The sequence below is a fragment of the Eutrema salsugineum genome, unplaced genomic scaffold (genome assembly GCF_000478725.1).
Source record: "Eutrema salsugineum unplaced genomic scaffold, Eutsalg1_0 scaffold_14, whole genome shotgun sequence".
Taxonomy (NCBI): Eukaryota; Viridiplantae; Streptophyta; class Magnoliopsida; order Brassicales; family Brassicaceae; genus Eutrema; species Eutrema salsugineum.
The window spans coordinates 4,573,896-4,589,962 of NW_006256877.1; the positions used below are offsets into that span (position 1 = coordinate 4,573,896).

The following is a 16,067-nucleotide window of genomic DNA, read 5'->3' on the forward strand; positions in this document are numbered from 1 at the left end:
CACAAACAACACACATAAATTAACACTCTAAAAAATCATTAGTAAAACCTTTTGTTTGAAAATGAGGGTTTCCTTGTCTCTCATCCTGATTACCATATTGGCTTTGGTCATTTCCTTTGCCAAAGCTTATGATCCAAGTCCACTCCAAGACTTCTGTGTGGCAACTGATGACATAAAAATTGGTGGTACGTATAAAATACACGGTTTCTTAACTCTTTTTTTTTTTAATCTCCTTATATATATATATATATAGGTGCAGTTTTCGTTAATGGTAAGTTCTGCAAGGATCCGAAGCAAGCCAAGGCAGAAGATTTCTTCTTTTCTGGTCTCAATAAGGCTGGAAACACCAATAATGACGTCAAATCCAATGTGACAACGGTCAATGTCGATCAGATTCCAGGGCTGAACACCATGGGAATATCCTTGGTTCGCATAGACTATGCACCATATGGACAAAATCCGCCTCACACGCACCCTCGTGCCACTGAGATCCTTGTCCTTATCGAGGGAACATTATACGTCGGTTTTGTCTCTTCCAACCAAGACAACAACCGTTTATTCGCCAAAGTATTGCACCCAGGTGACGTTTTTGTCTTCCCCATCGGACAGATCCATTTCCAGGTGAATATCGGCAAAACCCCTGCAGTGGCCTTTGCAGGACTGAGTAGCCAGAACGCTGGTGTCATCACAATCGCAAACACTGTGTTTGGATCAAACCCTCCAATTAATCCAGAGGTTTTGGCTCAGGCGTTCCAGTTAGATGTCAATGTCGTCAAAGACCTTGAGGCCAAGTTTAAGAACTGAATTTAAAGTCATTAAGAGTGTATCTTAACACTTGAAAGTGATAATGTAATACGAATTAAATGTTATGCTTACTAAAATAAAATTGGTGTCGTTCACCGTAATTAGATATTTAATATCAAGTCTACTTTTCATATAGTGAGTTTTTTTATTCTAAGTCTGGATTAAAATGTTTTGAATCAACTCATCAACCAGGAAAAAAATACAATAGCAGCGTACAAAATGGTTTGCTAGTTTCTGACAGTTCGATCATAAAACGGGATTATATCTTTTGTTAGAGAATGGTTTGCTTGTTTACATGTGTGGTGGGCCCAAGATTTCAGAAAAAGGTTGTCGTTTTTTCATCTAAAAAGACATGGTGTGTGCGTACGCCGATGCAAAACCCTTGGTTTGGGCAGAGCCGTGCAGCCGTGCTTCATATGTATTAAAAAAGGCATTTGCCTTAGGCCACTAAATATATTTTTAATTTTAAGGCCACATTTTTTTTATAATTTTCTTCAGTTATGTAAAATAAATTATTTTATTTGATATATAATAGAAGAATATTATGTAGTTATATATCTTTGAGAGACAACTAAAACAAATGAGTTCTGATATTTAAAATTATATTTTGTTTAATAAAAACTATATTAATATATTAACAATAAATAAATTTCAAATTTAAACAAAATAAAATAATAATATATTTTAAAATTTGTCTAAGGCCTCTTTAAGGCTAGACACGGCACTGGGTTTAGGAACAGCATAACTTGAAACGACACGGAGGAGACCGAGTAGTCGGAGACTCGTAACTCCCATACTAACGGGTATAGATCGGAGGAAGGGAACAGTTCGTTTTCGGATGATCAGGAGATATCGGAGTTTGATTCGGCGACGGTGAAGAGAATGCCCTCATTGGAGGAATAGACGATACCCGGCTTGGGATCAAATGAGTCCCAGATGAGTTTGCCGGCGAGTGGGAGGTAGAGAGATGTTAGTGGTATACTCCGCAATCCGGTTTGACCCTGTATAGACCGAGATCGACCTAATTGAACCTGATTTACGATGGTTTCGATCAAAATGGGCCCGACCTGATAGGACGGCCCATATGCAGTCAGGCCCAATGACGAAAGTCGGTAAGATTAGAGGAAGAGAACCCTAAGGTTCCTAGTTATTAATGCATGATAAATAAGGAGCTTAGTTATTGTTCAAAGGGCTGAACTCTTTTGGGAGGAACTGAGAGCTCATTAATATTGTATCCAGTTTGTCGAGAGACCTCCGAACTCGAATATCTGTAATCCGAACTCAATTTATTGATAAAAAAATTTTCTTCAAACTTAAATTACCGAATTGACCCCTTAAAATTGAGATCCACAATCAACAATTGGTGCCCACCATGAGATTCGGTAATCGACCTCCAAGCAACGATGACAGACGAAGCACAACCGGCCTCTACCCAAGTCGGGAGCCACGTTTTGATATGCAACAACGACCCAAACCAAGTCAGTAGTTCTACAAGCGACAACGAACACAGTCTGGCCCGACCTCAACTTGATACCTCGAAGGACAACGCTGGACCGAGCTGTAATACCGAAACTTGCCATGCAACAATAGTCGCCTTCGATCTAAGCGCACTCATGAACGCTTTCGCTGCTCAAATGCAGGAATTGATCAGAAGCAATGATGTCAAGTTCGCAACTCTCACCGCACAGATCACCAGTTTGCAACAAGAGAGTCCGCTCAGAAGATGAAACCTCATCAGTGATTTCCAAGGAGAAGGGAATCAACAGCATACTGCAGCACGATCGTGTCCAGCATTTCGAGAGCCCGTCCCCACAGTTGCATACCCCGGCAGCGGCGCGCGACTTGTGAATCGAACGGATGCAAGCCCAACTGCGTGACATTAGCTCAAAGTTACACCAAGCAACCAGTTTGGCACCAGAAATCGACCGAGTAATCCAGGAAGCACAGAAAATGCCGCTCACTTCTCGAATTACTAACATTCCGTGCCTAATCTCGAGAAATTCAAGCTGCGATCATACGAAGGGAACTCAAATCCCAGGCACTTCTTCACGTCGTTCGGGATCGTGATAAACCAACTCAAGTTCAGTTCGGCCGAACAGAAAGATGCGGTCCAATGCCAATTGTTCGTCGAACACCTCAAAGGCATTGCACTAGACAGGTTCTCAAGGTTGGAGGCGAACTCCATAGATAACTACAAGGAGCTTTCAACGAAGTTTGCGAAACACTTTGCGATGTTTATCGGACAGAAAACTTGCAATTACAAGCTGTGGGAGATATTTCAAGGAGAGACCGAGCCCCTCAGAGACTTCATGACCTGATTCAAGCAGATTGTAGTGTCCTGCACGGTTGATGACGAAGCCGACCTTGAAGCAGTATACCAGAAGACATGGTATAAGTCCCTTTTCCATAAGAAACTTCGTCGCAACAGACCTCTCACTCTCGAGGATGCACTTCATAAGTCAAACATTTATATCGCAGAAGAAGAAGAGGAGGCCGCCAAGGATCGACAATACTCGGCAGCAAAACCCGACCAGACCACCCCAAACCCGATAGTTAAAGATGTCCAAGAGACAAAACCACAACCCGGAAAACCACGCGGAATGGTAAACCAGGCCGGACCTTCAAACCAAATGACAGGTCGGCTGCCAAAATCTTGGAACACGTGGAACCGAGAGGATGACACGCCACCGAGCGATCGTTTTTGCGAGTACCACGAGCGATCACAGAGGAATGCCGATACCTCAGAGATTTCCTAATGCAGCATTACCGCAAGGGCGAGGTTGCCGTAACAGACATGCCCTGACCCGGACCCTGGCGGTCGAACATCCGATAGAATAAGCCTGAAAAACAAGAGCCTGCTAAAGCTACCGACTCTCAAGATGAACAGGCCGCTCCCCCTAAGCGAGACCGCGAAGCGCTTAATCAGGAAGCCAATGTCCCCAAAACCAGGAAAAAGGTCAACATGATCATGGGACCGCTGGAATCGTGTAACTACTCAGTTCGAGCATGATGTGTGCTGTCGTCAGGGTTGTCAAGTTTTACACAAAATGAAATCAATAGCCGCAAGTGCACAGCTGATCGATTGTAGTACGTAGGGATCAAATCCACAGGGAAGGAGGATCTTTCCTACAAAAACCTTCGAAAGAAATATAAAGTAAGGAAGTCTAGAACCAGACGATTTTTGAGAGGGTTTTGGTGGTGTCTTTAAAACGTCAAAACTAATCTTAACGTGAAAATATGGGAATTAAAATGCCCTAATAACTAAACTTAACGAAAACGACTGAAAACAAGAAAAACGGCTAAACCTAATTGCTTATATGAAAATCGATTGAGAGAATGAAAATACTAGACTAAAACTTGAATGAAAATCGGTGTAAATCTATAGGAAAAGAAGGCGCTGGGTTTCAGGAAAATTTTCTCAGGGGTATAAACATTCAAAACATTGCTAGAGAGTAAATTTGATAAGATCTTAGCTTAAACTTTTCGAACTATAGTCACAGACGTATGAATACGCCACTGTCGTGATCATAGACAACTATCTCTCTCAACCCTGACCAGTAGGTTTCCACTCTGGCTCTGGAAGAGAAAAGATGCATTATGTTTAATACTCGTCAGCATTCACAAATCGCCTATAGGTAGGTTTCCACTCCTATGTTTGTTTTGCTCTCCCAAACTAGATCTGATACCGGATGAACACTTTTCACTCATCGAACATATGTGTCCCCATCGAAAATCCCTTAGACCCAACAATAAAACTACTCAGACATGATGAACGAAATCAAAAACATAGTATTAAAAAGTAGAACAGAAACCAAAATTGAAAAAGAAAGAACAAGGGTTCAAGAGATAGATCTCTCTCTCCCTAAAACCTAAAAACCTAAGCTTAAAGTAAAATTCTTCTAAGTATTTCGTCTCTCTTCTTCTCTCCCTAAAAATGATCTAAATGATAATGTATTTATAGTCTCCAATGCTCTCTGGTGTCTAGGGTTCCGGAATTGAGGCTGGAAAAATGATATGGGCTTCAGAAATGGGCCTTCTAACTCGGAGTTGCCTGGCCGCGGTCGGGAAGTGCGTGACCGCGTGGAATGGATGGCTGTCCGCGGTCGGGAGGTGCGTGAACACGGGGAATGAGCTGTTGGCCGCAGGTGGAAACGCTTGCCGGCTGGTTTACGGGACATCTTGCTCTTTGCGTATCTTTTGATTGAATCGTTGGATTGCCAAGATGTAAAGTGTGCTGGAAAGCTGATACCTCCATCTTTGAGATCTCCAAATTTGAGCTGGATCAGACGGTGAGAAGACCTTCAATCGGGGGTGAACTTCTGAGGGTTTGACTCTGAGCTGAAAATCTGGTCTTCTATCCATTTTGTTAAGTTTTTCCCTAAGTTTCCTGAAAAGAGTCTTGGAACTTCAAGTAATAGAAAACGTAATAGAAGTACTTGAAAGCAATAAAAAACATAGAAAAAGTATTTCAAAACGATCCATAAAAGTGGTCAAAATACGGTGTTATCAACTCCCCTAGACTTAAACCTTTGTTTGTCCTCAAACAAAACAAAAGTCTAAACTGGTTAAGTGAAAAAAAAATAGGAAATGCACAAATCTCAGAGACATGAACTCCTAAACTGGGACCAAAGATCGTGCATCAATCCACAACTTAGTCTAGAAAATTCTCACCAAGACACAAAAGATACTTGTCCACTTTTTCCGTCATGAAAAACATAAATAATCTAAATCTTGATTCCAGTCAACTAGCTCTCTACATTCATTAAGTGCAAAAGTGAATTCTCATTAAAGACATCATCCAGGATAGACGGCGTTTGGCATTAAAGGGCTGTTTAAGTGGTGGAATTAAAGTGTTTTGGGTTACCTGATGAATCTGGAGTATGCAAGATAATATGCAAAACCACAAGAGAGATAAGGACATGTTGATGACCACAATTTCAGTCACTTCTTCTTGCCAAATGTTGTTGCATAATCCTTCCTTCTTTGTTGTGAACAGCTATTCCTCCAGACTTAGATTCTTTTCGGGAGTCAGAAAATGATCTCCAAAACTCCATAAAATCGAACTATAGTTGCCTTGGGACTTAAAATTCGACCTCTCTAGACTCTCTAAGGCTTTTATCTCCTTTCTTTTCCTTTTTACGGATTTTTTTTTTTGGGAAAGGGGATGCCCTTTAAAGAGAGAGACTAGATGACGAGATTGTACCAAAATTTGAGATTTTTCTAAGGCAAACTGAGCTTTCTCTTGTGTTGAATCCTTCCGGGAAGTTTTCCGGCAAATCGCAAGTCTCTGTCTTTGGTGACTGAAAACTGCGTCGTTCCTCTTTCTCTCCAACGTTTTTGAACTTATCTGCATATAAGACAATAGAAAACAAGAGTGCATGTGGTTTGAAAGAGAATTGGTTAAGGTGGAGAACTAGCTAAAGATGAACTAGCCATTCAGGATCAACAGAGAGTAGTAAATTGGGTAAAGGAGTCCTGAATGTATGATTCGTTCCCTGGTCTAATGCTTCAAATGAGAGAATTAAGTCCAAATAAAGCAGAGCTAGTGTATTCCTTCATCTAAATCGAAATCATTCAAATTCCTCTAGGGTATTTCGTTTCAAATGTGCTTAGCTACCGCCTAGTCTAGTCTAAATCATGAATGAGCATGTCACTAGGAACAGTCTAAAAGCACACAGTCAACTATCATTGATTCATGTTCACCATTCCCTTTAAAACGTATTTTGTTTTGAAAACCGATTTTGAAAAACTTTAAGGAAAATGCAAAAAGTGTAGATAATGCAAGACTCTTGAAAAAAAAGTGGTTAGAAAGGGATGAAATCCTCCCCCGGACTTAAATCACATTGTCCTCAGTGTGAAACAAGTCAAGATTGGATGAGAAAAATGCATAGAAAATCGAATTGGTAAGGCCAAAGAGAACTTACCTGGATCCGGGATGCTGGTGGAGATGGACCGGATTCATTCGAAGAGGTTTGGGAAGGTGATAGGTGGTGATGAAGGTGGTGGGAAGTGATGACTGAGGTGGAGTGGGGCTTGGTGAGGTGGAATGAGGTGAAGTGGGTGGTTTGGGGTCGGATATTATCTCAACGACCATCTGCCGCGGTCAGGATTCACCCGAATGCGGCAAACCGGTGCTCGGCCACGGTCAGAAAGACGCGGCCGCGGTCGAAGAGGTGTTTCCTGCGGTCAGAACAGCTGCGACCGCGGGGGCTTAAATGCGGCATGTTTCCTGCTTCTCCTTGGTTCCTGCTGGACCGAGCAGTCAGGGACCATCCTTCTTTTTGGTTTTTTCGGTTTTTTGATTTTTTTGGCTTTTTTGTTTTATAAGAAACACCTGAAACTAAGAAAAAGAAAAAGATCAATAGAAAAAGAAAGAAAAATCTTAAAGAAAACAATACCTAAATGGGTTGTCTCCCATTAAGCGCTTTTGTTTTAAGTCGTTTAGCTCGACTTTGGTGTTGGACGTGGCTTAGTCCAGTAAAGAAGATCTCGTCCTGAGACAAGTCTTTTTCAACATCTCATTACATTGCCTAGCAGGTTCTTCGTCGCTCCAAAGTTCTTCTTCAAACTCTTCTGTTGCAGAACATTTTCCTATTTTGCTGTTATATGGGACAGCTTCTGTGAAGACATCTTTGTTAATATTAGCAAATGAAATCCTCCAGTTTGGCCAGTATTATAGCTCCGGAAATTGCTAGAAAAGACCATCCGAATATCACTGGATGTGTTGTATCTCTTGTTTCGACAATGTAGAAGTCGACAGACACGATGTAATCTCTTATTCTGAAAGGAATGTCATGAGCTATTCCTTGAGGTGTTGCATTGGAATCATCAGCTAGACTAATCCTTGCTCTAGTCCTGCGCAGGTGCTTAATACCAAGTCTGAAAGCAATTGCCTTGGACATCATGTTAAGACAAGCTCCAGAATCACAAAGCACGTTTTTAAACATTTCACCTCTAATGGAACAAGAGATGAGAAACTGACCTGCACCTTCGATTTTGCAAAGTTTTCGAACAGGTTTACCTCTTCTGACATGATTGAACAAGTCTTCTATTTCAGGGATTGATTCCTTACTCTCACAGAAGTAGTGGCCTATCATGAAGTCCTTGCAAGCTTTGGCAAAGGTGATTCCTTCAGGTAAATTTCGAACTACATCATTGAATTCATCGAGCTTTTCTTTGCTGATTTTGTTGGTGTAGTGGCTACATTCTTCAGGTTTTTGAAGGTGGATCGCATAGACAGCTGCTTCTGGTGATGTCATGTATCGAGCTTGCATAAAGTATCTATGTATATCCTCTTTAGACTCCTTGCAGTACCTGAAAAAGACTTGCAAACGACCAAGCTTCCAGATTTCATCAAAGCTTAGGTGAGCAGGGAATGTCCTGACCAAATTGTTAAACTCTATGAGCTTCTCCCTACTGATGTTGTTGATGATCCATTGAATTTCCCCTGTACTGTCTTCTAAGGAATATCCTGCGTTTGGATCTTCTACAAACAACCCATACTCTTCATCTTCAGAGTATTGTTTTTCATACTCATCTTCACAAGACACGGTCATGTAGCAGGACAATGGCTTGCCTTCGTCTTCAGATCATTGAGTGCTGATGGAGCAAACTAGTTGTTGATGAAGGAGTTTAGTCATTCCAGGAGGTGTACCAGACGCACAACTGCTCGTATGAGCTGAACGAGGCTGTTTTGGACCATTTTTCGGTTGGCCTTGACTGCAGGAGATGCGACCGCGGGAAAACGTCCATGGGCCGCGGGTAGGCCGAGCACGACCACGGGAAATGGCTTTTTGGTCGTGGTCGGAAGCGATGCGACCGCGGGAAAGTGTCTCCGAGTTGATTGTCTGCTGTTGCTTGCTCCTTGATGCGGTGCTGAGTGTGTCAACTACGTGAGGGAACAAGTTTTACCCTTAACAAAACAAAAGAAAGCCGCAAGTGCACAGCTAATCAGTTGTAGTATTTAGGTATCGAATCCACAGAGATTTGTGTGCCTGGTATTCTTCTATGGTTTTTAACTTTATGTCTAGACTAAATTGGTTTTAAAGGTTGGTTGTTTTTCTCGAATTAAACTAAAGCAAAAGAAAGCAAATAAATTTATCCTAAAAAGCAAGTAAAGAAAATCGAATGAAATGCAAATGGAATAAGTAAAATATCAAACTAAACAAAAATAAGGCAAGTAAAATATCGCATGAAAGGTAAATAAAGCAAGTAAATAACGAACTAAGGAAATTGAATTGCAGGTCTAAGAAAGCAAGTAAAAATCGATGGAATTGTTAACTATGACTAAAAACGCTGAGCTTTCGGGAACTCTAAGGGATCATAATCGGTTTTAACATTAAGGTAGATAGATTGGGATTGACAGATAACAATATATGGGTTCTAGAGCTAGAGTACGGTGGTATGACTACGTCACTGTCGTGATCATAACCAACTGTTTCTCGCAACCCTGACCACTAGGTTTCCACTCTGGCCCTGGAAGGGAGAGAACGCAAGAGCTGCACAAGACTCGTCAATACTCACGATCTCGCCGCAGGTAGGTTTCCACTCCTACGGAAAAATCGCCTGTTTCATTCTAGGGCTGATACTTAATGAAAACTTTCGCAACACTAACTATCTAGATCAGATACTAGGTGATCAATCAAGCATACATGCAATAAGAACAAAAATAAACAGAGAACAGGTCGAAATCTCAGATCTATAAACCTAGATGTCTTAATCGATTATGAGAGCCCCTTTCGGGAACCCTAAGCCCAACTCGGGATCTACTCAGACATGGCTGAGTTCGACATCATCATTGGTTTTAATAAAAGTAATGAAAAACAGTAAAGAAAAGAGATAAAGAAAGCTTCTCTATTGAAGAACTCGGACTTGAACAATCTTCTACAAAAATCTCATAAAAACGGCTAAAGGAAAAAAGGTTTCTGTAAAGTATCCAGGGTTCTCCCTAAAAACGACCTAAATGACATGTATTTATAGTCTCCAATACTCCATGGTCTCTAGGGTTCCGGAATTGAGGCTGGGAATGACTTTGGGCTTCAGATAAGTGGGCTTTAAGTCGGAGCTTGAATGCCGCGGTCGGGAGTGTTGTGACCGCGGCAATTGGCTTGTTGGCCGCGGTCGGGAAGCTTCTGACCACGGCAAATAGTTTGTTGGCCGCGGTCGCGTGAGTTGCTGGCCGACTCCGCGTGGCTCCGGGGCTAATGGAATATCTTGAGATCCAACCGTTGGAATGTCTCCAAACCAAGTGCATTTGAAAGCTGGTTGATTCTTCTATAAGTTGTCCAATTTTGAGGGTGATCAGACGGTGAGAAGGTCTTCGTCTCTCTATGAGAGTTCTGACGGTCTACATTTATCCAAAAAAGTCTTTTTGTTCCATTTTGTGCCTCTTTATCCCAAATTACCTGAAAAGTCTTTTAAAATCCGGAAACATAGAAATCCTTTGAAAACCTTTGAAAATGGAGTAAAAACACCTGTAAAAAATATTAAAGTGATCCATAAAAATGGTCAAAATCCGGTGTTATCAACTCCTCCAGACTTAGTCTTTTGTTTGTCCTCAAACAAAACAAAGGCTAATCTCGGCGAGAGGTTTGAAAACGCAGGAACTAAACAAAATCTCAGAGACCAAACTTCTAGACCAATATCAATCAGTATGCATCAATCGGGAATAGCCTAGAAAATTCTCACTAGTAATACAGGCATAACTAGTCCGTTAATCCGTCATGCAGAAATCTATGCACTAAGATCTAACTTCCAGTCAACTAGCTCTTAACATTCATTAAAAATTTCGGTGGTTCTCATCATAGAAAATCTAGGCAAGGCAATCTAGGCTAGGTGTAAGGAAGGATTATTTTGGGGGTGTGGCTTAAAGTGTTTAAGGGTTACCTGAAGATCTGGAGGATGCAGGACATTATGCAAAACCGCAAGAGAGAGTGAAGCTGTTGGTATCCACAGTTTTCAGTCACTTTTTTCTTGACATAGATTCATGGTCTTCTTCCTCAAGTTCTCTCCAAACTCCCCCAGACTTAGATTTTTGTAAATCTTTCAAAACAATAGCTCCTTAAATGAATAGTGGTTGCTCATTGCTCCACAAATTTCGACAATCTAAGACTCATTAGGCTTTTTGTTTCCCTTTCTCTTTTCACGTTTTTTTTTTTTTTTCTTTTAGAGATAAAGGGAACACCTTTAGATATAGAGTCTTAGAGAGCACGAATTTACCAGTTAATATCGGTTTTGTAAAGCTTCATGATGTTTCTGATACTCTTCCTTCCCAATTCCATTCAGTCTCCTTTGTGAGTGACTGAAAACTGCGTCACTCCTCTTCTCTCCGACGTTTTTGCACATATCTGCTGATATAGACTAAAGAGAGAATGCATGAGGATTGAAAACAAAGGTTTTGGGTTTAGGGTATGGTACCAGATAAAGATAAACTGGTCATCTAGGACGACAAAGAGTGGTAAAAGTGATGGTAAAAGACGTCCTAGATGTGTATGTCGATGCCTGCCTAAAATCAATGATGAGAAAATTAGATATCAATATTAAGTCCAAATAAAATGAGCTAGTATATCCTGTCAGAAAGAATCTCCATGAATAGAAGTCCTCTGGTGGGAGTTCATAGTGCAAGTGCTCTAGCTACCGCCTAGTCTAGTGCTAACCACAAATGAGCTATCATGCATAGTGTAGATATGTGCAGGTCTAAATCATCATAGTTTTGCGTCAAACATTCCTGAAAAATACTTAATGTCGAATAGGTTACATACTAAAATTTAAAAAGTACTTGAAATTAAAAAGCAAAAGCAGGAGAATAATTAGTACGGATAGACATCCTCCCCCAGACTTAAATCACACTGTCCCCAGTGTGAAAAAGTTGGTGAGAAGATGGTGAATATAAGCGAAATAAAATAAAATAAGATAAAAGAAAAGAAAATGATGATAGAACCGTGATGGTAGTGAAGTGCTGATCAATCACTCATCCTCCGAAGTGTCGTCTGTGAACTGGTGCTGCTCCTGTAGGAAGGTGACAACGCGCTCAAAGCGTCGTCCCTGTCTCTCAACTCTGCGCTCCAGATCGGAATGAGTGTGAGATGATGTAGATGATGAGGTGTGGCCGGTCGGAATGGATGACTGAAAATGAGCACGGGCTGCAGCTGCATCACGCCTCCCCTTGGCCACTATGTACTGGCCAATGGTGAATGGTAGACGAGGTACGGATGGCAGAAAATCATCGGATTCCGGAGTCCATCGAGGGCGTCCTCCGTTGCTCAATCTCGGGATAGATGATGAAGGTAAGCAGACTCGGTGCTCCTCAGTGCCAGTGCAATACTTGTAACCAAACCTGTCTGGATCGAAAGCGGCACGAGAGATAGTGTGATCGCGAGAGAGATAAAGTAGATCATACCAGACATCAGGAAGTGGATCATCAGATGAGAAATCAAATCCTACAGCCTGTAGTATCGCTGAAATAGCACTCCCGAAAGCTGGAGTAGCGTCATCGCAACCATGTAAATCATGCTTCACCTTTACCATATACTGCGCTATGATCCAGGCAAAGCAAGCAAGTCGTGGATCTTCCATAAACGGAATCTGAACTGTAATGAGCTCAGTCTTCAGAACACTTCCCATGTTGGCTCTAGAGAAAATCGTGTGTGCTAAGAGTTTGTGCACAACTCTCACTGCTGGGTGGCTAAGAAGGGCTGACTTAGATCTCCCACTATCATAGGCTCCATGACCCATCTCTCTCCACAGGTTAAGATCAGGTTCATCTTCAAGATAAATGCCATCAGTGTATGGAAGCTTAAGAGCTTCACAAACCTCGGAAATGGTGAGAGAATAAGGCTGTCCGCGGATAGAGAATGACAAGATGCCATCTGATGCTCTGGGGTTCCTCCTCCTCGTGTGGTGGAGTGTAACGGTCGCTAAAAGCTCACGGACTAGCTCAGGATAAGTCGGAAGGTTCAGCTCCAAGTAGGGTCTCAGCTTAAGTGCATCGATGTACCAGATCACATCCTCTCTGATTCCAAGCATCTCGAGTGTATGATAATCAATGCAAGGCGTGGGTTTGATGTTCAGCTTCTTGAAACGCCTTGCATAGTCCACTCTCGGGTTTGTCTCCCTCCCAATGTATCGAATCTGTGGTGGTTCAGGAGGTGCTCGTTTTTCCCTCGAGTGCTGGAGCAATCTCATCACATAGCTTCTTCTTCTCGGTCTGGCTTGGTTCAGCATGTACTCTCCCAGAGTAGCATCGTCGGGAATATCATCGGAGCTACCACCAGTTCGACGGCTCCTTCGGGATCTGGTTTCGTCCATTTTCTGCAAAATGAAATGATTCTTGGAAAAAGAGTGAATTTTGGATGCTAATTTTAACACATTAAGATCTGTTATACTAATACTAGTATAAAGAGATTAATTAAAATTATGAGCAAACAAAATTGATATTAAATCAGAGAAATAAAGTAGTTCATGACTAAATTTGGATTTTTGATGTCCTCAACATAGAAATCTTCTAAAAATCGGTTTTTATGAGCAATTTCCATGTGAATTCTAAAGATTACCCAATACTAATCACTAATCACACAAGACTAAATCAAATTCATCAATTTTGCTGTTCCAAATTCGATTTTTATGAACCATGTAGAATCCAAATTTCAAAAATCTCAATTCCTCTTAAGCTAGGTTCTAAAATCGATTTTTAGATAACCTAAATGGATAATCTATCATTCTTAAGCTATTTCCACCATCAATAGATCAAGATTTTGGGTTTTTAAAGAAAACCCCAAGTTCAAAATCGAGTAAGAATGGTGAGTTTGAGGTTCATACCTTGCTAGAAAGAGAGAATTGATGGCAGAATTGAAATTAGCTTCGAAAAAGAGTGAGGTTTGAGCCAAAAATCTCTTAAAAAGCTTAAGAATTGAAAAATGTGTTCTTTCTCCTAAATATCTAAGTCTTTTTGGAAGAGAAGAGAAGAAAGAGTTTTGATCCAAAAAGTTTGTTTCTTTTCTTTAAAAAGCGTGTTTGAAGCAAAAACGGAAAATTTCTGGAAATTTTTAAGTTTACGGGAACTTACCTTTTCTTGTTTACACATTAGGGAAGTTTAAAAATTACGGAGGATCTTTTCGGGTTTTACCGGGAACATTTCGAGAAACATCGGGAATCACCGAAAAACGTCACAAATCCGCGACACCACCTCAATGACCAACGGCCGTGGTCAAGAGACGCGCGACCGCGGTGGATGAGGGCTCGGCCGCGGTCACATTCACGGTGCCGCGGTCGATGCACCTTTTGCCGCGGTCCCGTCAGTTGCGACCGCGGGTCTTCCTCCTGCGGGCTATTGTCCAATCTTCTCGTCTTTGCCGGGCCGAGCAGCTAAAGACCTACCTTTTTCTTCTTGGTTTTTCTAATTTTCTGATTTTTTTTTTGTGTTTTTGTTTTATAGAATACCTAAAAGTTAAAAAGAAAAAGAAAGCATAAATTCTAAAAAGAAAAAGAAAACTAAAAGAAAGAGTACCTAAATGGGTTGCCTCCCATTAAGCGCTTTTGTTTTAAGTCGTTTAGCTCGACGTAAGCATGAGGAATCAGGCTGATTTGAATGGCACTTCACTTGATGTGCCTTTATCACTTCCGGTTGGTGGAGGTTTTACTTCTTCTCCTTGAAGAGAAGTCTTCTTACCTTTAATCTTCTTTCGGACTTTAATGTTGTTCAGAACCCTTTTTGTGTTTTCGATCAGCTCCTGGATTTGGTCCTCACTAGTTTCTGTTGCATCTGGTGGAATGATGATCTTGATCTTTGCAAAAGCTTTCGGCTTCTCCTTTTCTTTCTCTTTTGGCCTGTTTCTTTTGCTTGGAAATTCATCTAAGATAGTAGGATAGTACCTTTTTCTGTCCAATTGAGGAAAACAGCATGCCGGTTTGCGTGATCGATAATTGCTCCTACTGTAGCTAGGAATGGTCTCCCGAAAATGAGTGGCCTCTCCTTGTCTTTATCCATCTCCAGGACTTGGAAATCTGCTGGAACAATCTTATCTCCCACTAGAACTTGTAGATCATGAATAGCCCCTTCAGTATCTTTTTGAGATGAATCTCCAAAGATAACCTTAACCGTCGATGTCCTTAAGGTTTTTATGCCCAATTTTTTGGCAAATGTCTTAGACATGATGTTGACATTGACTCCGGAATCGCACAAGCAGTCTGTAAACTTGATTCCTGAAATGAAACACTGGAAAACAAAACGTCCCGGATCATCGGCTTTGGTAAGCCTTTGAAACGGTGATCGTTCAGGTACCTCAAATGGTGGCTGCTTGGGATCGATATCCTTGTACAGTGGTACAAAGATTGGGGTTTCTTCTTTCTTTCCATCGGTTCCAGACTCTTCTTTGGGCAATGTGGTTATGGCGTTGCAAAACTTCTTAGGGTTATCTTCAACTCTTCCTGGAAGAACTCCACTTTGCCTCTTCATAGAGTCGGCTGTTTGGGCGACTTGCACATCTAACCTTTTTACGTGCGAAGATAAAGATTCAAACTTACCATTCAGATCATTGTACATGCAGTCCACTTTCACGTTTACGTCTTTAGATGCTTTTTCGTTCATCATAACAAGCTGTTGGATTGACTGTTCAAGTCTACCGATTTGGGAAGCTAGCTGGTTCGTCGTGACTCCCTGCTGTTGTACAAATTGATTATTAAAACCCGTACCTTGGTAGTTATATGGCTGTCGCGGTTGATATGGTACTATTCCTCCAAAATTTCCGCCTTGAAACTTGTTTTGGAAGGATTTTTGCTGAGGTGGGTAGTACTGGTCTTGAGGATTCTCCACATTTGGATTGCGGTAAGAGAGATTGTTGTAATTTGTATTCCGGAAGTTGTTGTTGAAGTTGTTGTTGGAGCGATTTTGGTATGGCACCAGTGCTCCTACGTAGTTCACATCTTCTTCTTGAAATGCTTGATTAATGTGATCGATATCACTAGGTCCTTCATCTTCTGCGCCATTGTTGGTCTCACAAGCATGGATCGGGCGATTGTTGCTATTCAGAAGCTGGCTCACCATGTTCTTCAACTCGGTTATCTCCTTGTTGTCTTCTCCGGCTTGCTTCATCGATCGATCATATTCAGGACAATCATTGCTATTGGCTTGAACCAAATTTTCGATGAGAGCTCTTCCTTGGGTTATCGTCTTTTGCCCAAAATCTCCATTGCTAGCTGTATCAAGTGAAAGTTTGTATTTTGGTTGCAAACCTCGGTAAAATGTGCTCAGCAGACTTGATCCATGT

The 16,067-nt window shown here is 41.4% G+C and overlaps 1 protein-coding gene across 4 annotated transcripts; it reads left to right on the forward strand.

Moving 5' to 3' along the window:
* On the forward strand, nucleotides 1-804 carry LOC18022614 (germin-like protein subfamily 1 member 13). 4 transcript variants are annotated; one of them, XM_024158883.1, is made up of 2 exons: nucleotides 1-185; nucleotides 254-804. In XM_024158883.1, exons 1-2 carry the CDS (start codon nucleotides 62-64, stop codon nucleotides 802-804), a joined length of 675 nt encoding a protein of 224 aa, XP_024014651.1. In that variant the 5' UTR covers nucleotides 1-61. The 4 variants fall into 4 exon arrangements, with proteins under 4 accessions (XP_024014651.1, XP_006405659.1, XP_024014652.1 ...); XM_006405596.2 differs by having other exon boundaries at nucleotides 8-185; nucleotides 260-804; XM_024158884.1 differs by having other exon boundaries at nucleotides 8-182; nucleotides 260-804.
* Nucleotides 805-16,067: the final 15,263 nt, after the last annotated feature.